At 33.9% G+C, this 25,673-nt stretch overlaps 1 protein-coding gene and 1 non-coding gene across 2 annotated transcripts in view; one reads left to right on the top strand and one right to left on the bottom strand.

The window, feature by feature from the left end:
• The window catches only part of Stag2 (STAG2 cohesin complex component), a 126,561-nt gene extending 120,015 nt beyond the window's left edge, over nt 1-6,546 (top strand). The window contains 1 exon segment of the mRNA XM_078034303.1: nt 4,619-6,546. Coding sequence (XP_077890429.1) covers nt 4,619-4,642 — 24 coding nt within the window. The 3' untranslated portion in view covers nt 4,643-6,546.
• A 4,643-nt stretch (nt 6,547-11,189) lies between these two features.
• On the bottom strand, nt 11,190-11,262 carry Trnaa-agc (transfer RNA alanine (anticodon AGC)). Its single transcript has one exon. It is a non-coding gene; the product is annotated as a tRNA-Ala (tRNA).
• Between the last annotated feature and the right edge of the window lie 14,411 nt (nt 11,263-25,673).

Raw genomic sequence — 25,673 nt, 5'->3', positions numbered from 1 at the left:
ATGAGAGATGACATGAATCAGAATTGTATTTCATGGGCTGGGGCTATAGCTCAGTGGTAGAGTACTTGCCTAGCATGTGTGAGACACTGAGGTCAATCCTCAACACCATATAAAAACAAATAAAATAAGAATTAAATTCTTAAAAAGAATTGTAATTCATGAAATTTCCATGGCATTTATGGATGGATAGAATGAATACGAGAACAATCAAAGGCAATAAAAACTTGAACAAAGATTTTTGAGAACAAAATCCAGATATTGAGATATCTAAGATGAAGATTCAGTTATTCCTCTCTAGTCCTCACTTGGTAACTATTGGGTTTTGTCAGTTCTTTTTCTTAAATACCTCATGTCAGCCCCCTGTTCCATATTCTCCCTGGCCATGCCCTGACTTCATGTCCTCCTCAATGGGACTGTTGCAGAGCTTTTCAACCAATCTTGGTGCCCTACTTTTCCTTTATAAATATCTTTTGGGATTATCTTTGTAAAATGCAGATATGATTTTTTCACCTACGATTCTAAGTCATTTTGACACCACCACCACTACTTTCAAGAAAAAATTCTGAGTCCTTAGCCTGGCAAACAATATCTTTCTTGATCTAGCTCCTTTTCCACCTAAACCTTGGCCTTTTCCTTATAATTACATGTATCCTGTGCTCTAGCCATTCCAAATCTTGTAGTTTATCTATGATATAGTATAATCTTTCATAAATCCATGAAAGCTTTTTTTCTCTGCCAGAAATACCTACCCCTTTCCTTTTCCTCCTAGGGAATTCTTCCTTTAGTATGCAGTTCTAACATTACTAGTGATAGTTTTGCTGATCTCTTAAAATATTTTATTCTTTGCTCCCTTTGACACTTTTTATACAAATTCATTGTGATAATTACCAGACTGGTGCAGTGAGATATGTTATTACATGTCCCAGTCCCTCAATAGACTGAACTCCTTGAAACAGTGATGGTTTTGTTGAGTTCTGTCTAACATAGTAGGTGTTTGGTTTTGTCAGATGAAGAAATCATTTAAGTGCTCTTAACATCTCATTTTTTCATGCCCACCTACTTATACTCCTTTCTCATTACACCCACTACTTAGGTGACTGTTGTACCATCTTCCGAGGCACCATTTCCTCCTTGCCCTCTCCTATCTCACACTCTGCTTTCAGATAGCCCTTGGAAGTATTTTAACAAACAAGTTCACACTACCTGATTATATTAATAAGGTCAGTTGTTAACTCAGAAGATTCTCAGAGCAGCAGGTACAGAAATATTTGGATAGCCTGGTACAGTGGTGCATACATATAATTCCAGCAGCTTAGGAGGCTGAGGCAGGAGGATCATAGACCATTCCTCAGCAACTTAGTGAGGCACTGAACAACTCAGCAAGACCATGTCTCTAAATAAAATATAAAAAAGGGCTTTCTAAGTGCCCTGGGTTCAATCCCTGGTACAAAAAAAAAAAAAGAAAGAAAGAAAGAAATATTGGGATAGACCTCCTTAGGAACTTTTTAACCAGTATTTCTGAATCTCTAATGTGCATTTGAATCATCCATAATTCTTACTAAAATGTGACTTAGATTCACCTTCAGCGAGTCCAGAGCATGGTCTGAGTTTCTGCATCTTTAATAACTGCTGTTGATGCTTCAGGTCTGCAGACCATTCTTTGAGTTACAAGGTTTATGGTACATAGATGACCTATCCTATCTATAAGTTTATAGTTTAAGTACATATTAAAGTAGGTGGTTTTCTTGATAATTTAGGAGAATATATCTTCCCAATTTGTTACGTAAAACATGAAGGGAGGATTGTGATGGGGGATAAAAGAGAATCTTTTCAAGCAGATATGATGAAATGTATTTGTCCAACACTTTATTGAGGTGGAAGTATTGAGCTGGAAGTTGGTGTTAAATGCACAAGACACTCTCCCTGTCCTTAAGTAATGCATATTCTAGTGCATTTGGACTATCACTTTGAAATAAGAGCTTATGTTCCTGACACTATGCTAGGCATGATTTATTTTGATCCTTGCAGTAACCTTGTGAGAAAGATGGTGGGATTCTCACTTTTATACCCAAGCAAACTGAAACCAAAGAGGTAGTTTAGTGACTAAGGAAGAGTTATACAACTAATAAGTATCAGAGTAATAATTTGATGCCAGTTCTTTTGATTTTATAATCTCATGCTGTCTCTACTATTTTATATTTATCAAAACTAAAATCAGATCTCATTTAGATGAATCACCAAGAAAAGTAATTAGGAAATTGAAATGATTAGCTATAGTCAAAATTGCTATGATAAGAGATCAATATTTTTTAATGTATTAATCTGTTGTCAGAATTTTAAGTATTTTCAAAAAGTGTTCTTCCAATGACTAAAATAATGAAACAGTAATATACTTTTTGACATTTAACATTTAGAGTAAACAAAAACTTGAGGTCAGAAGTAGGGACCCAAAAATATTTATTGTTTATAGCAGCTTTATGACATTCTCCTATATATTGGTTATATTATAACTGGGAAGCCTTTTGTTGTTGTAGTAGTTAATTTAATAAAAGTTTAACTGCCTCTGCTTCTAAAATAAGGAAATGAGTATGTGTACCTATATCTGTAGTTTTGTAGTATTACCACATGATGGCAGTAGTCACATAACTGAGTGCTTACTAATCTTTAAAGGTTTGGGTACCTTTAGAAATATTTGACCGTGTATTTTCAAATAAATGAATTTGTTTTTTTCTTTTAAATGTATATACCCCATAGTGTCTCAACCATAATGCAAGAAATGGGATAACAGAAAAGTTCGAGTGTAAAATCTGTTTGCCTTAATGCATAGATCTATTGTAAAACCTATGATAAGTGAGTCATCAAAATACTATAATTGGAATTTAAATCCCTTAGTGACCGTTTCTCAGATTCTTCAGTTCTAAGTGAAGTAACTCAAAGCACCTTAGTGTAGATACTTCAGGTTATTACAAAAGTAAATCCTAACATGATTTCCACATCATCTAGGAGTAATAATATAAAAACTCCAAGCATATCATTTTGGAGTTACATATACATAGGATTCTAGATTTATGGTATAGTTGTTTTTATATCTGGAAACAAAATTGTTTCATCCATGTGATAGTGGTTATTTTCTACCAGTATTGATACAACATGCCAAAGTTTGATATTTGTATGTTTAAGTAGATGTATTGTTTATTAATGTCAACATCAAAAACTCAATTTGTATTAGCACAGAAAAGAGTGTGTCACTTTTTTCCTGTTTTGAAATTCTTTTAATGGAATTATCTGTAGTATAAAATGGGTCAAAGAAGAGTTTAGTATAATAGAGCTAGTTTACTGGTCTCAAGAAAATCTAGTTATGACCTAGTCAAAAATAATTTCAGGTATTCAGGTGCTTTCTAGTTAGGCACTCTGGAAAGAACTTGAGTTCATCGTCATTCTACACTAAGAATAGGCTAATTAAGATTTTATCTTTTCATTAACTATCAGACCTTTCAATGTTTTGGCTAGAAGGGCTAGGTCTCTTTAGTGGAATCATCCTAACTACCCAAACTCTGACTTTTAATAAAAGAGAACCCTGAAACTTCCTGGAGGAGAGGGAAAGTCAGGGGATGAATACTTGAGTTGATAATTCATTTCAGCAAAGCTGCAATCACATTGATATTTGTTTTCCTAGTCTGAAAATACACAGTTCCTTTAACAATTCATGAATTCTGACTTGGTCAAATAAGATTTAACTTACAAGTAAAAGCCCTTTGTGATCTCAATCCCAGCTTGTTACCTCTGGCTTTGATAGCAGTTCTAACTAGTTCATTATAGTATTCTAAAATACTGCTTAATTGGCATAATAAGTGCTAGAATTTAATCGAAATACCTAACAGTATGTATGCCAAAAATTAGGTGCTGCTCTGGTTTAATTAATAAGGGAGTTACTCCATTCATCATCTGCTTTTACTTTTGGTGACAAGTAATTATTAGATTTTACCTACCTAACATGCTTTTTCCAACTGGAATATATAGAAAAGTACCTACCAATATGTCATTTTTCCTAGATTTCACCTTATTTGATTTTTTAAAACATTTATAGTTCTGTTCATTAATTCAGGCAACATTTAATTCTAAAGAAAGCTTTCTTTTGTCTACATTTATTATTCTTGGATTTTTGGGGGGGAGTTGCATGTTCAATTGCCTTTTAAAAAACTATACCCACTTCAGACTGCAAGTGGACAAGTTTGTAAAATATTTTCTTAAACTCTTTGCAGTGAACCTGTGCCAGAAATATATGTCAGAAAGTGTGTTCATTTGTTCATTTAACAAATGTTGAGTATCTTACTTTGTTCAGGGCATTTAATGGTATATATAAACAAAATTAAGCCAAGGTCCCTATTCTTAGCTTTTTTTTTTCTCTCCTATTCTTAGTTTTATTTGTGAGATAATTGGCATCTTGATTAGTCCTGATGTAGTTATTTCATTATTTATTAATGGTTACTTTAACTTTGAAATTAATAATCAAATGGTTTTATTGATGTTATTTAACATTATTAATGTAATGTTTACAGACTTTTATTAAGAAATGAATGACTATTTTAACAAGATTTTTTTTTCCCTCTCTCATTAGGTTCTTGGGGTGTCAATGTTTTAATACCAGTACACAAATAAATCTGTGGTGAAGTCAATTTCTAAGTGGAAGAGGAAATTTTAAAATAAAAGTGTGGTAGATACAGTGAAATTCTGTACAGATTTTTCTCTAAGGAGAATATGACACGCTTATGCTTACCAAGATCCAAGTGCATTGAGGGGCAGTTTTGTTTGCCTGAAAAAAGTAAAGGACAAGTAAACAATTTGATGATAAGCTACAGTTTTTCTTAGAAAGTAAATATTTTATTTATGCGCTGTTAGTTGGCTTTTAAATCAATTATTTCATGCTTTTTTTAAAAAAAATATAACAATCTGAAGAGGCATTTGGTACAGATAAGAATCCTCTCACATTTATTTACTGGTTGTACTAATTAATGATGACCTCTGCTGGATTTCTGTTTACATCTAAGAAATGTTAAGGATGAATTTATTCCCTGACCCTGAAATTGTAGGATAGAATTGTTTTTAGCATTCTAAATTTAAATGCTTAAAACATCAATCAACAAAACTTTGTTTTAAATATTGTAATTGTGGAGAAAAGTTAAACTTATAAGCAGAACTTTTACAATTTTTTCATCTAAAATGTATTTTAAGATATTTTTAAAATCCAAGAGCTTCTCTATACTTTTCAGAACTATCCAGATGCAGTGAACTGCCAGAAGGTAACCAGTCTCAAACATGCTTATCCCACTATCAACCCTGAAAGTTTGCTTGTCCTTTAAGATAAAAATGTAATGTTGTGATATTCCTTCCAGTAGTGCCACTGTATTTTGTCTCCAAATAAAAGAAGCTTATTGTAGTATGTTTGCAGAAAAATTCTAAACAAAAATTATACAGCTTATTAGAGTGTGGGAATAGGGATCTAAATTTTAAATAAAATTATATATATATATAAATTGGTGCTGATTTTATAATTGCGCAGTTTGTTTAGTTTTTTCTTACTTTTAAATTCCAACTTAAAATTATGAGGTTTCAGAAATATATTGAAAGTTTAACAATGTTTAAAAATAGAAAAGCATGAGTGTTCATGCTTTAAAATGATTTTTAAATTTGTATTTTATATTGTTTTATCTATCTGTCTTTGCAAGCAGTCTTCAGGTTAAAGATACTTCTAACAGGTTACAGTACATTTTCCTCTGTATGTAAATTAGATGGGATAATAGAATTCATAACCCATAATATTCTTTGAAAGCTAAGCTTTAAACTTCATTTTATGTCCTTTCACAAATGAATTAGTTTCAAACAGAAAGTGGCTACTTGCCATTTTGACATCAACTCATTTTGCGAGGCTTAGGCAGCTAGACATCGTTTAAAACAAAATATTAACTTATATTACATGTGTATCTATCTTTTGTCAGTCGTCTCTCAGTTCTTGAGGTATATTATTTTAATCATTCCATGCCTTAATATGCTTGCAATACAAGAATATCTTCTGATGGGTGAATACCAAAAGACTTCCAGTTTTTAGATTCAGAAATCAACAAGCATTGGGCTGTGGTAGCCAAAAACCATAGGTTAGCTAAAAGATCATGATGAAATACAATTATTTTATTAAATCATGGTTAATAACAAATGAAAACAGACTTGTCTAACAGATTTTCCATCAACAAATATTGTTATGTGCAAAAGTATTGCATATGTTGTTTTACACACCACTGCATTTACTAGAACTGCTGAGAGGACTGTATATATGATTTTAAACCTAAGTTGATTTTTTTCCTCACTCTTGAAAGGAGTACTTCTTTGTGAAAGCAGTTCTTACAGCTTTGTTTTCAACCAGCTAAAAAATGTTTTATATATTACTCTAACCTGTTGTCCTCCACATTCTATTGTCCTAATTGTACTGTTTTCTGATTTGTATTTATGTCTTGAGACAGTAACTTTTTGAATAAAAATAAACCTACAGTATGTTGTATGTTTTATCTCTTGTAATTAAAGGGGAAGGGTGGCTTTAAATGGTTTACAAATTATATCTATTACATTTTTTAATGTGTTTGAGTGGGAATATTTATAGAAAACAACATCACTTTATATTTTAAATAAATCATATGTATTTTTAAATGAGACTAAATCCCTAATTGGGTTATTACTTTAAAATAAGAACGTGTAACAGTTATTGCTTGATTTTCTTTTTTAATCTGGTATGTGTTGAACAAATTTTGAACTGTCTTCATTGTTTATTAAGTATACATTTGAGTGCCTACTGTGTGCCAGGCACATGTTAAAGGTCCTTCCCTCAGATCCAGTGTGAAAAACGAAATAAACTTGTTCTAACTGCTAGGAAGGAAACTAGCAGAGAGTACTGAAAGAATGAGAGAGAGATCTACCTTAGATAATGGGTTCATGGTATGGAGGTAAAAGCCAACATAATTGAATTTCTAGTGAAAACTGTCTTGAGTATATTAGCAACATTTGCGTTTATAGTCTTTAAGAGACATCACTGAACTTGAGCTAATTTGTGGATTAGGAATCTTTCATTGGTTCAGAACTGAATATATGAAATGATAGGTAATAGCTAGCCACTGTTTGAAGTAATAACTGATAAACTTCATGTCAAGTGGTAATGCATGTTACTATCCCTATCCTCCTTTGTGGTGCTGGGGATTGAACCCAGGATTTCTCTACCATTGAACTATATATCCCTAGACCTTTTACTTTTGGAGACAAAGTCTCACTTAAGTTGCTGAGGCTGGCTTCAAACTTGTAGTTCTCTTGACTCAGCCTCCCAAGTAGCTGGGATTACAAGTATGCACCCCACCACCTCCACACACATTTTAGCGAATCAAAAGGAAGGGAGGAAAATGGCACAACCAGGATACTTATTCAAGGTGATATGGCAAGTAACTGTTTCATTATGTCCCATATACCATTGAAACTGTTTAATACATGAGTATATTATACACAATTGCATAAAGATAAAATGGCACATTATTCATTGTGCCATGATGCATCTTTAAGGAACTCAACTTGCTGTAGACTGTATTGTGAGTCAACATTGTCCTTAATGTGACCCAGCTATCTTCAATAAAGAAGGTGTAAGTTAAATCTGAGCTTTGATCCTATCAATAATAATTTCAAAAGTTGGGAGTGGAGGGGGAAGTAGGATAACCCAAAAGAGGTGTCCTCAGTATCCTCCGACAAAGTGTACCTATGAGAATACATATGAATGAATTCCAGGTCAGATAGACTTTTCTGGTAGCTGTGATGATTCAGCAAAAGAAAATGAGCCAATATAACACAAGGCCTTTGGTTTGAGGAACCTAGGTGATAAAGTTTACTGAATAAATATTCCTTCCGGTCAACAAATCTTCAACTGTACTGGGTACTGCTGGGTACGCAAAGACCTGCAAGACAGATCTTTCTTGTTTTGAAGCTGCCCTCAGTTCCTAGGGTTTGAGATGCAAATGTAATAAGTTAAGTACATTGTTTTTACAGGCTGTATGAAAAGCATAGAGCAAGGGCAATAGCTGCAGATATGCTCAGGAAGCCTTCCAATAAGATACTTGAGTTTTTCCCGTAACAATTTTTTACAAAAAATTTCAGTTTTATGATAAAACACACTTTATACTTGGTATTACTGCATACCTATCAGTCTCATTTTTATGTATTTCAAAGTAAATTGCAAACATGGGTGAAGTACTTCCTAAATACTTCAGCATACATATCATTAAGAGTTTAATATTTATTAACTTTTTTGTTAGTGTAAAATTTATATACAGTGAATACACAAACTGTAAGTATATACTTGCTGTTTTGACAAATGATTAAAGTTGTGTAACTCAAATTCCTCTCTCAAAGATACTGAACATTACCATCAACCCAGAATGTTCCTTTATGTATTTTTTTAATCTTTGATTTATTTATTTTAATGTGGTGCTGAGGATTGAACCCAGGGTCTCACACATGCAATACAAATGCTCTACCACTGAACTACAACCCCAGCCCTATGTTTTTTTTTTTCCTTACTGGGGAGAGGTACTGGGGAGTGAACTCAGGGGCACTCAACCGCTGAGCCACATCCCCAGCCATATTCTGTATTTTATTTAGAGACAGGGTCTCACTGAATTGCTTAGCTCCTCGCTTTTGCTGAGGCTGGCTTTGAACTCATGATGCCTCACCTCCTGAGCCATCCTTTATTCTCTTTATCTAGTCTGCTTCCATCCTTTTTACACTGGCAACAACTTCTTTGTATCATCTATTAAATTTGGCTGTTCTAGAACTTTATATAAATGGAATCATACAGTATTTTTTGTGTAAGGTCTATAACTCAGCAGAATGTTTTAAGATTTAACCACCTTGTGTGTATAAACGGCTTATTCCTTTTATTCCTGAATAGTATTCATTTGTAAAGATGTAATTTATTAATTGAATGGTTGATGGTCATTTAGGTTGTTTTTACTGTTGGACTATTATGAATTAAATGAAACTGCTATTTGAGTTACAACTTAAATTCTGAGAGGTCAGCCAGATGAAAGGGGGATGAGGTGACTATAACTAAGAATTTCAGGAATGGAAACAGCATAAATGACATCTTTGATGTAGGAATTATTTAGTATCTGCTTAGGAGTGGGTAGGGCAAGACAAAGAATAGTTGGCTATCTATTATCCCATAGCTCACATAAATAAGCCTTAAAAATGAAAGGGCATTCGTAACTTGTACTTTTGGTAACAAAGCGGTGTTTTCTCATTATTCAATCTTTTTGAATTTTTAATTGATACAGTTGTACATATTTATAAGGGATAGTGTGATAATTCAGTACATGCATATACTATGTAATGATCAATTTAGGGTAATTTGCATTTCCATCTTTAAACATTTATCATTTCTTTGTATAGGGAGCCTTAGAACTCTTGTTACTTGAGCATATTTGTTTTTTGTGATGTCAGAATTGGCAAAGATCCTTCTTTTAAAGGCATGACACCCTTAAGTTTTGACAAATTAATTTATCTAGTAATTTGATTGTTTTAGTTACGTTAGGCCTTATTTTTTAAAACATCTTTATTTTGTTTGTTCATTTTTATGTAGTGCTGAGGAACAAACCCACTGCCTCACATGTGCAAGGCAAATGCTCTGCCACTGAGCCACAACCCCAGCCCTGTTAGGCCTTATTCTAACATTGAGGAAAATCATATGCTTTTTAGCCAATCATCATTTATGTAGTTGTGTCAATAATAAGCTGTAAATTCCTGAAAATGATTTCTTGGTTGAAGTTAATTTGGAACTGATAATGTAAACATAAAATGAAAGGCTGGCTTCTATGAATATAAAAACTTATTTTGGTTGATGAAAAGTGACATCATGTAAAACACAATGGTTTGAAATATACATATATTGTAGAATGACTAAATCAAACTGATGCATTACCTCATACTGTATTTTTTTTTTTTTGTGGTAACAACACTTAATACCTACTCTCAGTGATTTTTTTAGTAACAATGTATTTCACATGTAAGTGATATTGCTTGGTATTTTATCCTATACCTGGCTTATTTCACTTAACATAATATCTTCCTGTTTCATTTCACAAATGGCAGGATTTTCTTTTTTAAAGGTGAATAATATTCCACATATCCCTTACTTTTTGAAGTGCTAGGAATTGAACCTAGGGCCCTGCACATGCTAGGCAGTTGCTCAACAATTGAGCTCTCCTTAGCCCCCTCATTTTCTTAGTCTGTTCATACCCTTACGTACACTGTGGTTTATTTCTTATCTTGGCTATTGTGAGTAATCTTGCAATGAATATGAGAATACAAGGGCTGGGGATGTAGCTCAGTAGTAGAGCACTTGCCTAGGATATATGAGGCCCTGATTCAATCCCCAGTACTGTAAAAACAACACAACAAAAAAGAATATGAGAGTAGTTGTTTCTTCAACATACTAACTCCATTTTCTTTGGATATATATCTAGGAGAAGGATTGCTTGATCATTTGGTAATTCTATTTTTAATTTCTTAAAGAGCTTCCATACTGTTGTCCATAATAGCTGTACTAATTTTCATTCAAACCACCAGTGTACAGTAGAGTTCCCTTTTGTCCACATCCTTACCAACACTTGTTTTGTCATCTTGATAGAAGCCATCCTAATGGGTGTAGGGTGATAGATATCTCATTGTGGTTTTAATTTGTATTTCCCTGATGATTAGTGATACTGAGCATCATTTCTTATGTCTCTTGGCCATTTATATGTCATCTTTTGAGAAATGTCTATTCACATCCTTGGCCCGTTTTTTCTATTCTATTATTCAGTTGTATGAACTTCTTGTATAAGGGTTAATATCCTTATCAGATGTATGGTTTGCAAATATTTTCTTCCATTTCATAGATTGTCTTTGATGTAACAGTACTGTATCTGTTTTTGTTCTTGTGTCTTATATTCTTCAGGTCATATTCAGTCATTGCTCAAAGTGACCATGGAGCTTTTCTCTGTGTTTCTTGTAGTAGTTTCATGGTTAGGTCTTAAATTTAAGTCTCTAATTCATTTTTTAAAAAATACTTTTGTTGTAGATAGACATGATATCTTTATTTTGTTTATTTAGTGTGCGTTTTTTTAATGTGGTGCTGGGGATTGAACCCAGTGCCTCATGCATGCTAGGCAAATGCTCTACCACTGAGCCACAACCCCAGCCCTCTAATTCATTTTGAGTTGATTTTTATAAATGAGAGTAAGAATCTAATTTTTATTCCCCCTGCATGTGAATGTCTACTTTTCTCAACTTTTTTTTTCTTTTGGCAGTACTAGGGATGTAGCTCTACCACTGAGCTACATCTCCAGCCTTCCTCCTCCATTAATAATATTTTTTTATGAGAGTGCCCATTCTCCAATGTGTGTTCTTGTCAGTCAATTGGTAATACATGTGTGGATTTATTTCTGGGCTGTTTAGTTCCCTTGATCCATGTGTTTTTTGTGCTGTCAGTACCTTGTTGTTTTGATTATGACAAAATTGCAGTGTATTTTAGAAGTTCAGTAGTATGCTTTCTTCAGTTTTACTCATTTTATTCAAGATGCTTTTGCCCACTTTTGTTGTTCTATATGAATTTCAGGGTTATTTTTTATATTTATGTGAAAAACGTCATTGGTATCTTTGATAGAGATTAATCAATCTGTAGAACATTTTGAGTGGTATAGACATTTTAATAGTATTTAGTTCAATCCATGAACATGGATTTCTTTCCATATATTCATGTCTTTAAAACTTTCATCAGTGTCTTATAGTTTTTCATGTGCAGTTTTTTCACCACCTTGGTTAAATTAATTAATAAGTATTCTTCATAATTAGAACTGTTTTCTTAATTTCTTTTTTGCTAAGGTAAATAACCATCAGTAGATGGTGGAAACTAACTGTGTGTGTGTTTGCGTGTGTGTGTTGCTGGAGATTGAACCCAGAGGCTTATGCATGTTAAGCAAGCACTCTACCAATGAGCTATATCCCCAGCCTTCTTTCTTTCTTCCTTTTTTGATTAGTTTGTTGTTAGTTTATTAACATTTGTTCTTCAACTTTCTGAACTTGTTAGTTCCAATAGGTTTTTGAAGGAACCTTTAGGTTTTTCTATGTATATGATCCCATTATCTACAAATAGGCATAATTTAATATCTTACTTTCCAATTTGGATACTTTTCCCCCTTTTTCCTGCCTAATTGCTCTGGTTGGAACTTGCAGTACTATGCTGAATGGAAGTGGTGAGCATGAGTATCCTTGTCTTGTTCTGGATTTTAAAGGAAAAACTTAATTATTTTAACTTAGTTGTTTGGTTTGTTATATAACCTTTATTGTGGCAAGGTTATATTCCTTCTCCTGTTTTATTGAAAGTACTTACTGGGAAAGGATGATGAATTTAGTCAAATGCATCTGTTGATGATTATATGGTTTTTGTTCATTCTGTTAATGTGTATTATATTTATCAGTTTGCATGTGTTGTCATCATTGCATCTCTTGAGATAAATCTAAAATCTTTTTTTTTTTTGGTTTGCTAATCTTCTGTTCAGTATTTTTGTATCTGTGTTCACTGTGTTCATCAGGCATGTACTTTTTTTTTAGTGTCCTTGTCTGGCTTGGTGTGAGGATAATGCTGGCACTATAAAATGAGTTTGGAAGTATTAGAAGTATTTCTTCAGTTTTTTTGGAAGAGTTGGAAACAAATTGGTATTGGTTCTTTAACTGTTTGATAGAATCCAGCAGCAAAGCCATGAGTTCCTGGGCCTTTTGATGGAAACTTTTTCATTACTGATTCAATATCCTTATTTGTTTCTTACATATTCAGAATTTTTAAAATGTATTTATAATTCAGGGTTGGTATATTGCATATTTCTATAAAAATAAAAAGTGCTGAGTCTGTATCACAGTGGAAGGATACCTCTTGATTTTATCCCTCTAACTAAAAACAAGCAAATAAACAAAAACAAAACAAACACCAAGAAGAATATTGCCTGACAGGTGAGAGGCCTTGGGTTTGATTTTCAGTACCACAGTGGACAAACAACACCAAAAGCAAGAGTAATGCAGCATATCATAGTAGCAGCTGCTACTGTTGGATGGAACTTTTGGCAAATGTCTGTTGGGTCCATTTGTTCTGAAGTGTATTTAAATCTGGTGTATCTATACTGTTTGTCTGTCTGGATGATCTGTCCATCCCTGAAGTTGGATGAGTACAGAAGTACCCTCCTATTAATGTGTTCTCTTTATATATATAAACATTTTTAGTTGTCATATGGTGCTGAGGCTCCACCACTGAGCCACAACCCCAGCCCTCTTCAGATATGTTAATGTTTGCTTTATATATTCAGGTGCTGTAATGTTGGGTGCAGTTAGGCTTGGAATTGTTATATCTGCTTTATGAATTGACCCTCTTATGATTATCTAATGACCTTCTTTGTCTTGTTTGTAAAAGTATATTTTGCTTCATACAAGCATACCTCTACTCTAGGGTTCTATTTGCATGAAATACCTTTTTTCTGTACCTTCTTTCAGTGTGTCCTTAAAGTGAAGTCTCTTGTAGGTAGTATTAGTTGGGTCTCCCTTTTTATTCAGTGAGCCACTCTATGTCTTTTGATTGGAAGATAAAGTCTTTTTACATTCAAAGTAAATATAGGTAAGGACGTCTGGCATTTTGTTAATTGTTTTCTGGTTGTCTTATAGATCCTTTGCTCCTTTCTCTCTTGCTGTCTTCCTTTGTGCCTAAGTGATTTTCCCTAGTGGTATGCTTTCATTCACAATACATTTTATCTTCTTTGTATCTACTACAAGTATACCTCAGAGATATTGCAGATTTGGTTCCAGACCTCCATAATAAAGTGAATATCACAATAAAGCAAGTTGTGAATTATTCAGTTTCCCAGTGCAAATAAAAGTTATCTTTTCACTATAGCTTTATGTCTTCAAAGAGAGCATTCCTTAATTTAAAAAGTTTAATGAAAATCTGAGCTGTTGAGAAAATAATGATGTTAGATTTGCTTGACACAGGGTTACCACAAACCTTTAATTTTTAAAAATGTAGTATCTATGAAGTGCAATACAGCAAAGTTATGCCTCCATAGGTTTTTTGCTTCATGGTTATCATGAGACTTATATAAAACATTTTGTAGTTAATAACAGGCTGGTTTTAGTTGGTAACAATTTAACTTTGGTCTCATAAAGAACTCTATGGTTTTACTTTGCCACTCCCCACATTTTGTTTGATGTCACCATTTTCATCCTTTATAATATATACTTCTTAAATTATTGTAGCTATTGTTTTAGCTTGTCTTAACTTTCATACTAAACAAGTGATAAGCTATCATTATAGTATTAGAGTATACTCTAATATCTTGTGTAGTTTTTTTTTTAGTTGTAGATGGACATTTTTATTTATTTTTATGTGGTGCTGAGGATTGAACCCAGTACCTCACATGTGTGAGGCAAGCACTCTGCCACTGAACCACAACCCCAGCCCATTGATTGTGTACTTTTATCAATGAGTTTTCTACCTTTATATGTTTTGATATTAATTAGCATCATTTCCTTTCATCAAGAACTGCCATACCCTTTGTCTGAAACTGTATTCCTTTCATTTCTGAAGGACATCTTTACCGAGTATAGTGGTTTTCATGCAGTTATTCCTTCAGCACTTTGAATTTATCATTTCAAACTCCTGATTTGTCTCTGATATAAAGTCTGCAGCTAGCCTTATTGAATACATTGTATGCTGCTTTCAATATCCTCAGCCTTGGGCTGGGATTGTGGCTCAGCGGTAGAGCGCTAGTCTAGCACGGGCAGGGCCCAGGTTCAATCCTCAGCACCACATAAAAATAAAAGGTATTGTGTTATGTCCATCTACACCTATTCTTGACAGTTTGATTATAATGTATCCTTTTCTCTACATGGTTGTTGAGACAGGCTAATGACAGGCAACTCTGACATCTTTAATAGCTTCCAAGGCTTTTTGGTCATCAGCATTTTAGCCCATAGTAGATCAGGAAACATGGAGGAATGTGGGTGGTTTTAATGGGCCATTCCTATAAGTGGTGCCTATCACTTGTGTTCACATTTCCCTGGAGAGAGCTTATATGATCATACCTTACTTGCAAGGGTTTGAACATGTAACCTAGCCATATACCCTGGAAGAAAGGAATAGTGGATTTTAGCTGTCTCTGCCTCAGTCTTTCCTTTCTGTTAATCTATTTACATCTTCCTTGCCATTCTCAGGACATGCTTACTCCCTTAATAAGGGAAACACCCCAAAGTCCTAATCCATTATCACATGTGGCTCAAAGTCCAGTTTTTCTGCAATATGCTCACTCTTCCCCATCAGGTCTGAGTATAGATATTCCCTGTCTTAACCTATTTGTGCTGTTGTAAAATTCACTGGGTAATTTCTAAAGAACAGGAATTTATTTTCTTAGTTCTGGAGGAAGGGAAGTCTCAGGTCAAGGGTGTCAGCATCTGATGAGGGCCATCCCATGGTGGAAGGCAGGAAGATGAGAGGAAGTCATCCTTTTATAAAGGCCCCAATCCTACCCATGATGGTGGAGTCCTCCAGGCCTAATCACCCCTTAAAGGACCCATCTCATAATATTATTTTGGAGGGAACAAACATTCAAATTATAACACATCATATAGAATGATAGAACATGGGTAGAATAATCCAAATATCTGATGTTCAGGGGAAGGAAAACAATCACTGGCCCCTAGGAATCCTGCTAGACAGAAATTGTTGAAAACTTTGGGCCTTGGCAGTGAAAGAATTCTTTTGGTGACATTCTGGTTCTGCTATCTGTATGAGATATCCTCCATCTAAAAGTTTATCCTTGTTCATTACTCACCATGGCTATTTCTGAACTGGGCAGTGCCATATAGTTTTTGTTTGGCAGCATCTACTTTAAAGGACTCAGTCTGTTAATTGATTCAGAGTAAGTTGATCTTGGGAGGCCCAACAATAGCTTACATAAGGTGATGTATGAGACACTTTTTTCTGCTCTTTTAATAGTGCAGGGTAGCTGTTTTAGGTTAGTTTCTCTTCTGTGTAGTTATCTAGGGATCCAGGCTGACAATGGGAAGCTCTGTTATTTTTTTATAACTTTTCCAGCAGACATAATTTATTAGAGTTCAATATTTGTAGTTTTATTGTGCTGTAAAAAATTATTAAATGTTTTATTTAAATAATTTCAAACTTAGTAGAATTACTACAAAGAATTTTATTTTGTGTACCTTTTACCCTGATTCCTTACATGTTAATATTTTACCATGTTTATTATTCCCTCTCAATGTGTACAGGTTTTTTTTTCCTGAAAAGTTTATAATATCCTTTTAACCCTACTTTAATTAATTTTTATTGGTTTGTTATAATTATACAAAATAGTGGGATTCATATCTTCATGCATGTGCATAACATAGTTTGGTCAATTTGATTCCTCAGTACCTAGCCCTAAATACTTCGACATGTATTTTCTAATATACTAGTATATTTACTTAAGTAAACACAATATGATTGATAAAATTAGGAAATTAATATTGACACAATACTAATATTTTTTTTTACATTTATTGTTTTTTCTCTCAAACTTATTCACATTCTTCATTTAAGAGTTACATACATTGCCTTATCTCTACACTTAATGTCTTTCTCTAAATCTTAATTTAGGCAAAATAATGAACAGTTTATGAAAGCACTTGCACTCCTAAAGAAACTGATTATAATTTTCAATTGCATGAAAACCATCCAATACCTGGAGCTTTTTCTTTATATATACATAGACATTAGCCTCTGTTTAAAAAATATATCAGCCATGAGTTCCTACAAAATAGACTTAAAACTGTTAATTTTGACCATAGTTCCAGTTTGACTTTTGTTTTTCACAATAGTTTTTGAACATTCCTCTTACCACAGGAATCATACATGATTCCAGTTATAGACTACCTGGCCAGCAAGTTCAGTTTCTGAATATAGGAAAAACACTGGATTTGACTCAGGAAACCAATCCTAGTCTCTGTTAGCTTCTGACTTTATTGCTATGGTCACTCAATTACTCACTTTCCTGCTTGTTTTGTAAAATTAGGCAATTTGTTCTAAACATAATCACTTCAGAGAGCCCCACCCAGGACCTCCTACAAGAATTTTGAGTAAGTTCTCTATAAGACTTTTAAAATCAACTTAATTGAAGTATACTTTGCATACATATTGTTAATCTCTTGTAAATGTTCCTAATGAAAACACCCATCTAACCCCCTGGAAAAATCAACAAATACAACATATTATTCACTCCCCCAAATCCCCTCAGGACTCTTTGCAGTCAGTCCTCTTATTTCTAGTCTGTATTTTTGACTCATTGTTTTTTCTATTCCTGATCCTTTCATATCCCCTACTTCCCTTCCCTGAATTTTGGAATATGAGCACTATTCAGTGATATGTTCTCTTAGATAATTTCTTACTCAAAAGACTATGGTTTAATTAATTTTGTCCAATGAATCTTATCATTGCATGGACCACTATTTTGTTTCATTTCCATAGCTATGCTCCGCATCTGTAATTCAGGTTATTTAATCTTGATTAGGTATAACATTAAAGAACTAGAAACAAAGTGTGGAAGAATCAGTGAAAAGTTATGATCTTATACTAATTATATGAATGGTATCATCTTTGTATAGGCAATACTATTATTTAATATAAGGACTTTATCCAAATCTTTCTAGCTGATGTTAACATTCTTTATATCAAGAAAATATTTCTCTGATCTAAAAACTAATTTATAAGGATGTATGATATTTGTCATGTCTCTAGTCTTAATCTGGACCCATTCCTCAGGTGTGTTTCATGACATTGACATTTTGAAGAGTACAGGCCAATTATTTTGTAGAATGTTTCTCATAACCCTTTGAGATTAGATAGACTTAAGCGGTGCACTTTTGGCAGGAAAACCACAAACTTGATACTATGCCTTTCTCAGTGCTTCATATCAATAGACACATGATGTTACTATGTCCCCTTACTGATGATTTTAATTTTGATTATTTGATAGAGGTAATACTGGGTTTCTCAACTGTGAAGTTAACTATTTTGGCTTTGTAGTTAACAAGTATCTTATGGGGAGATACTTGGAGTCTTTTTTTTTCTTTTTTTGGTACTGGGGATTGAACAAGGGGACACTCAACCACTGAGCCACATCCCCAGCCCTATTTTATTTTATTTAGAGGTAGGGTCTCACTGAGTTGCTTAGTGCCTCGCTTTTGCTGAGGCTGGCTTTGAACTTGCAATCCTCCTGCCTCAGCCTCCCAGACTGCTGGGATTACAGGCATATGCCACTGTGCCCAGCAACTTGGAGTCTTTTATGATCTTTATGATCCTTGCATGAATTACAACAATGTCACTATGTGGTATTGGCTTGTGATTGTTTCTAGAGGCTGGCTTGGAGAACAGAACTGGGAAATACATGTATATATGGACATATGTATGCATACTTCTATATGTATGTATCTGTGTTCTGTGGTTACCCTTCCCTTTACCCCACACTACCACTGCAATATGGAATGTGGTTATGTTATTCATTTGACATATAGTTAGGTTCATTTGTTTACATTGCATTTTGGGATGCTCCCCTATCCCTGTTGATTTTAGTTTTGTGTATGTGAAATATAACTAACAAGTCAAAGTTATACAGAAATTACTTTCTCAGATAATCCTCTTTCATCTCATTCCTTCCCTTTCCTAAGCCCCCATGCTTTACATTCTCTTCTCACTCCCCTTTTGTGAGTAAGCAGTCTCTTTACAGTTTCAGATTAATTTTTCCATATATTTCTGCACAAGCCAATATATGCATTTTCTTATTTTCCTCCTCTTTCCCTCTTCACTTTCTTTATCCCTCAATTTCATGCCCTTAGAAATCACTCCATATCATTCATAATTTTTTCTTATTCTTTCTTGCTTCTCATAATACTATTTATACTAGTTTAACCATTCTACAATATATGGGTATTTACATTGTTTCATTGTTTTGCTTCATAAATTAATACTACAGTGAATAAGTGAATTTCTATATGTAGTCTTGTGTTGTTGAAGGTGTACTTTTAGTGCAAATTCCTAGAAGAAGAATTGCCATTTCAAATGGCAAATATGGGGGTTGTGATTGTGGCTCAGCGGTAGAGCGCTCACCTAGCACGTGCGAGGCCCTGGGTTTGATCCTCAGCACCAAATAAATAAATAAATGAAATAAGCTATTAAAAATGGCAAATATGTATTTCTGTTACATACTTCCAAATAACCCCTCTATAAGTATTGTATCAATTTGCATTTCTACCAACATGTGCTGAATATATAAGTATCTGTTTCTCCACAGCCTCACAGACTGAATGTGTCATCTTACGTTTTAATCTTGACCAATCTGGTAACTGAGAAGTAGTATCAGTGTAGTCTGAACTTGCATTTCTGTTATTGTAAGTGGGGCTGATATGTTTTATATTGTTTATGAACAATTTTTAGTTCATTTCTGTGAATTGTCTGTTTGAATTTTGCTTTGCTTATCTAGGAGGTTTTTTTGTTTTTTATTTTTATTTTTTTGGTGTTTTAGTCTCAAATTTTAAGATATTATCCTTTATCTGATATATATGTTGCAAATACTTTCTCCCAGTTGATTTTGCTTATTGCTATTTTATTTTGCCCTCAAAAAATTTATTACTTAAATTTCTATCTAGCCAAATGTATCAATCTTTTATTGCATGTTCATTTTGATTCATGGTTACACAACTTTTTTCTATACAGAGGTTATATATGAATTCAAGTTTTCTTCTGGGATTTATGTGGTTTAGTGTCTTTTCAGATCTCTTCCATTTGAAATTTATTCTTGTGTATGGTATAAGGTATAAATACAGTTTTTATTTTCTCCAAAATGACTATCCAGCTCTGTTTATGAAAAAGATCATCTATGCCAGTGATTTGAAATGTCACATTTACCACACACTAAATTTTCTTATGTACTTGGTATGTATTTCTGGACTTTCTTTTCCATTTCACTGATCTTTCTCTTCATGTAAACAGTACCACACTGTTTTATTTATAAGTGCTTTATAATCTGCTTTAACATTCCATATACCATTTCCTTTTCAGTGTTTTGCAAGCTAGTGTTACGTGTTTATTTTTTCATGAGGAAAAATAAAGGACCAGTGATGCTAAGTTGTTCTCTTTAAGAACAAGGGATATCTTTTAAGTTATACGTGACAGAGAGTCCATTTTAATATAATTATACAAGCATGGAATATATCTTATTCTAATTACAACCCCATTCTTATGGATGTACATGGATAGTGAGATTCACTGAGGTATAACCATATATATACAATAGAAGATTACGTCAGATTCATTCCATCCTTTCCTTTTCTCATCACCTCTCCCTTCCCTTCATTTCTCTTAGACAATTTACTGAACTTCTGTTCTCCTCCCCACGTTGTTGTGAGTTAGCTTCCACATATCAGCAAAAGCATTCGACCTTTGATTTTCAGAAATTGATTTATTTCACTTAGCATAATAGTCTCCAGATCCATCCATTTACTGGCAAATGTCATAAAGTCATTCTTAATGGCTGAGAAATATTACATTGTGTATAAGTACCACATTTTCTTTATTCATTCATTTGTTGAAGGGCACCTGGGCTGGCTCCATAGCTTAGCTATTATGAATTGTGCTGCTATAAACTGATGTGGCTGTGTTACTATACTATGCTAATTTGAAATCCTTTGGATATATATGAGGAGTGGAAAAGCTGGGTCAGATGACAGTTCCATTCCTAGTTTTTTGAGGGATATTTGTACTGCTTTCTGGAGTGGTTGCACCAATTTGCAGTCCCACTAACAAGGTATGAATGAACCCTTTCCCCCACATTCTCACCAACATTATTATTAACTTGTGCCCTTGATAATTGCCATTCTGACTGGAGTGAGATGAAATTGCATTGCAGTTTTGATTTTCGTTTCTCTAATTGCTAGTGATATTAAACATTTTTTGTATATTTGTTGACCCTTCATATTTCATCTTTTAAGAAGTATATGTTCTGTTCCTTTGGCCATTTATTGATTGGGGTTATACTTATTTATAGGGGTTAAATTTTATTTTACTTTCCATTTTCTGATTGCATTAAGTCTGTATAGTGCTTTTGGTAGTATGGCCATTTTAAGAATATTAATTCTATTCTATTTTTTAGTTATAGGTGGACATAATATCCTTATTTTTATGTGGTGCTGAGGATCGAACCTAGTGTGTCATATATGGTAGGCTAGTGCTCTACCTCTGAGCCACAACCCCAGCCCTGGTTTGTTGGTTTTTTAAAATTTTTTTAAAATTTGTTGTTCTCTAGTTTTCATTGTATAAGTCTTTCACATCCTTTTGTTGGATCGATTCATATATATATATTTTGAGGCTATTGTAAATGGGATGTTTTTTTCTAATTTCTCTTTCAGCTTATTCATCATTGGAGTATAGGCACACAATTGATTTCTGGCTGTTAATTTTATATCCTGCTACTTTGCTGGATTCATTTATGAGTTCTAGAAGTTGTCTGGTAGAGTTTTTTTGGGTCTTCTAAATATAGAATCATGTTGTTGCAAACAGAGAGCTTTTTTTTTCCTAACAAATCCCTTTAATTTTTTTTTCTTTTGCCTAATTCCTCTGGCTAGAGTTTCAAAGACTAGAATAGAATAGAAGTGGTAAAAGTGGGTATCCCTAGCTTGCTCCAGTTTTTAGAGGGAATGCTTTCAATTTTTCTCCATTTACAACAATGTTGGCCTTTGGTTTATCATATATACCTTTTACAATGTTGAGGTATAAGAACAAGGGATATATTTACTGTATTTCTTAAAGTATTTTAAGGTTTGTTCACATAGATTTTACACATTGCTTGTTAACTTTATTTTGTCTTTACTGTTATCTTCATTATTGCTATTTGAATGTGGTTTTCCTCTCCCATATCTTTTTTAACTGGTTACTGTTTGTGGATATGAAGGCTATTGACATCTGTATCTTAATTTTATGTTCTGCCACCTTACTGAGTAAAATGGTGTTGGAACAAGTAGATAAGCATATAAAAAATTAAGCCCAACCCTAATCTCACATTGTACTCAAAATCAATTTGAGGTAGACAATAAATCTAAATGCAAAAATCCAAATTATAAACCTTATAGAAGAAAATATAGAAGAATATCTTTGTGATTTGGAAATGGGCAAAGATTTCTTAGGACATAGATACCTATTAAAGAAAAAACAGGCTTTATCAAAATTTAAATTTTCTGCTATTGAAATGATACCATTAAAATATATAGGGCTGGATGCGGTGGAACACACCTGTAAACTATAATATACAACACTCAAATCTTGGGGCTGCGCCTGGGGCTCAGCGGTAGAGTGCTCGCCTAGCACATGTGAGGCCCTGGGTTTGATCCTCAGCACCAGGTAAAAAAATAAACAAAGGTATTGTGTTCAACTACAACTAAATAAATACATTTTTTAATGTGCTGGTATGTAGCTCAATGGTAGAAGGCCTCTCCTTTCAATCCTCAGTACCCCCAGCCCCCAAAATGGGCAAAAGATTTAAACACATTTCACATTGGGAGATAGATAAAGGAACAATGAACATGAAAAAAATATATAAACAGTATTACTCATGAGGGAGTAATACTGTTTATATATTTATACACATCTACCAGAATGGTTAAATACAACACAAAATATTGTCAAAGTGGTGGGACAGTGAAATTCTCATTTTGTTTTGGAAAAAGCTCTGGCAGTTTCTTATTAAGCTAAAAAGAATACATGCAGAAAAATTCTATTCATATGACATTCTAACAAATGAAACTATTCTATCTGGAAAAAAATCACAACAGTGGTTGCCTCTGGCATATAAAGGCCAGGATTATTTGGAAAGAGACAAAAGAACTTTCTGTGGTGGGTGATGTATGTAACATAACAATTATGTTATGCTATGTAACATAACAAATTATGATCTATGTAATTCAAGCCCTTATACTTAAGATTTGAGTATTTTTTAATATTTTTCAGCTGTAGTCGTCAATACCTTTATTTTTTTATTTTTATGTGGTGCTGAGGATCGAACCCAGGGCCTCACACGTGCTAGGCAAGCACTCTACTGCTGAGCCCCAGCCACAGCCCCAAGATTTGAGTATGGTATTTTATAGTTTATCTAATAACAAAAATCATAAACAAAAGTCTAACTCTAGGGCCCAGTATACGTGAGGCCCTGGGTTCCATCCCCAGCACCATAAAACAAACTAGTTTACGTGTATACTGAAGTGTTTAGATGTGAAATGCACTGATGTCTTCAATTTAAGGTGCATAAAAATAAGATTATTTCATGATGATATAGTTAAAATGTTAGTTATAGGCTCCAGGTCATGGGTATATGAGTGTTCACTATAAAATGCTTCCATCTTCTGTGTTTGGGAATTTCTTTAGCAAAATGTTGAAAGAGGGGGCTGGGGCTGTAGTTCAGTGGCAGAGCACTTGCCTAACACATGTGAGGCACTGGGTTCGATCCTTAGCACCACATAAAAATAAATAAAATAAATGCATGCTGTCCATCTACAACTAAAAATATTTAAAAATAAATAAATAAAATTGGGCTGGAGATATAGCTCAGTTGATAGAGTGCTTGCCTCGCATGTGCAAGGCCCTGGGTTCACTCCCCAGCACCGCAAAAAATAAATAAATAAAATTTAAAAATTAAAAGTAATTTCCCACAGACCATTATCAAAAGTATACAAATAGGGCTGGGGTTGTGGCTTAGTGGCAAAGCACTTGCTCCCACATGTGAGGCACTGGGTTCAATTCTCAGCACCACATAAAAATAAATAAATAATAAAGATTTTTTTTAAAGTATACAAATAATTCTTGAAACTCAACAATAAGAAAATGAACAACCCAATTAAAAAATAGCCCCTGAACTTTGACACACCATATATATATATATATATATATTTCTAACGAATATAAAATCTCTTTTTTAAGAAGCAATTATGTGGGGGATGGGGAAAAATCAATTCATCAATTCAGTTATCTTCATAGTCTTACTTTTATCCAGGTATGAATTTTAGAGTACAGAATGACTGGCCCTCATAGCCTTCAGGCAATCTTTTGTAAATATTATTTCTCTTGACTGACCTTTGGATAAGTATTGAGTAACTGTGGGTTTGAAGGTATGCTTTCTGACAAGTCCTTTAATGCACAACTCTTCTGTGTTTGCCAAAGTACAGAACCATGTGTTTGAAAAGTCAACTCAAGTGAAAGATGAGCCAAACAAGAACCTGTCCTTGAATAGAAAGTCACTGCCCTTCTGGGTGGAGGCAGATCAAGGGGTTACTCATTCAATGTGACTTTTGAGAAGCAAGTTGTGGTCTGCCTTATTAGTACAGAGATGAACTGGATCCCCAAATTCTAAACTAAAGAGTACCATCATAGCAATTTTAGGCAAGAAAAAAAATTGAAGCAGTAATCAACTATGAGTCACATGGACTGGGATTGTAGCTCAGTGACAGAGCACTTGCCTAGCATGTGTGAGGCACTGGGTTTGATCCTCAGCACTGCATATAATTAAATAAAATAAAGGTCCATTGACAAATAAAAAAAATATTTTAAAAAAATTTTGAGTCATGCAAAAGGTCAGGGAAAATTTAGCTTTGAACATTGGTGACCTTTCAGTAAACTGGCCTCCAGACACAAACTATTTGTAAAAGGCATGTCTGTATGAATGAATGAATTAATTTACTCATTCACTGAGGTTGTTAGTACTGAACTTGACATATGTTGGGGACTGTTCACCCAAAATGGTGACTGATTTTTAAAGGTTGGTTCATAGCCCCTGTTTATAGCTGTCATTCCTAATTTATGGCAATAAAACTTTTTCTTGTGGGGATAGTGAAAACATCACTTCTTACTTCAAAGTGATAAGATAAGTTAAGATACTGCTGATTTCCCCTCTCTTTTTCTATTTTAATGAATGCTGGCATAAAGATTTCCATTTTAATACAAGTTTAATAAGGAATCCATCTTCTTCGTGGTAGTAAGATAGCTAAAATGTGGATACTTCCAATTGGAGATGGTTCTAAGTTGTGTAAATTAGTTAATAAAATATTAACAAGAGATTGCTACTAACTTCTGTCCTGTGGGCTACTGCATAGGTCTCAGAACTTGTTTCTAGGTATTCGCCCTAATCAGTTCTTTACAAACAAGGAAAGTGAACTTTTCAAAAGACTAGTGTGCTTGCATGAGCCCCTGTCACTGGCTGCTCACTGTCTGGGGATACTGCTGTCAAATTCTGGACTCAGCCTGAAAGTCTGCTTACTTTGCCAGTTATTCACATGCCTTCATTTGCTCAAGCCACAGGTTTTGTTTTCCCTTGCTAGACTGTATAATTTCTCAAGCTTCCCAGTTTTCCGTATTTCTACTATTTTTTACACTTTTTTCCCCAAATAATTCATCTTGAGTTCTTGTCTCAATTTCCCTTTCCCAACTGGGAGCTTTTCAATTACCCCAAGCCATGACTCCATAGTATGTGTACCTCCCCCAG

This window comes from Ictidomys tridecemlineatus, chromosome X (assembly GCF_052094955.1).
Source record: "Ictidomys tridecemlineatus isolate mIctTri1 chromosome X, mIctTri1.hap1, whole genome shotgun sequence".
Classification (NCBI taxonomy): domain Eukaryota; kingdom Metazoa; phylum Chordata; class Mammalia; order Rodentia; family Sciuridae; genus Ictidomys; species Ictidomys tridecemlineatus.
The sequence above is the reverse complement of the archived record's forward strand: the minus strand, read 5'-3'. Positions and strand labels throughout refer to the sequence as shown.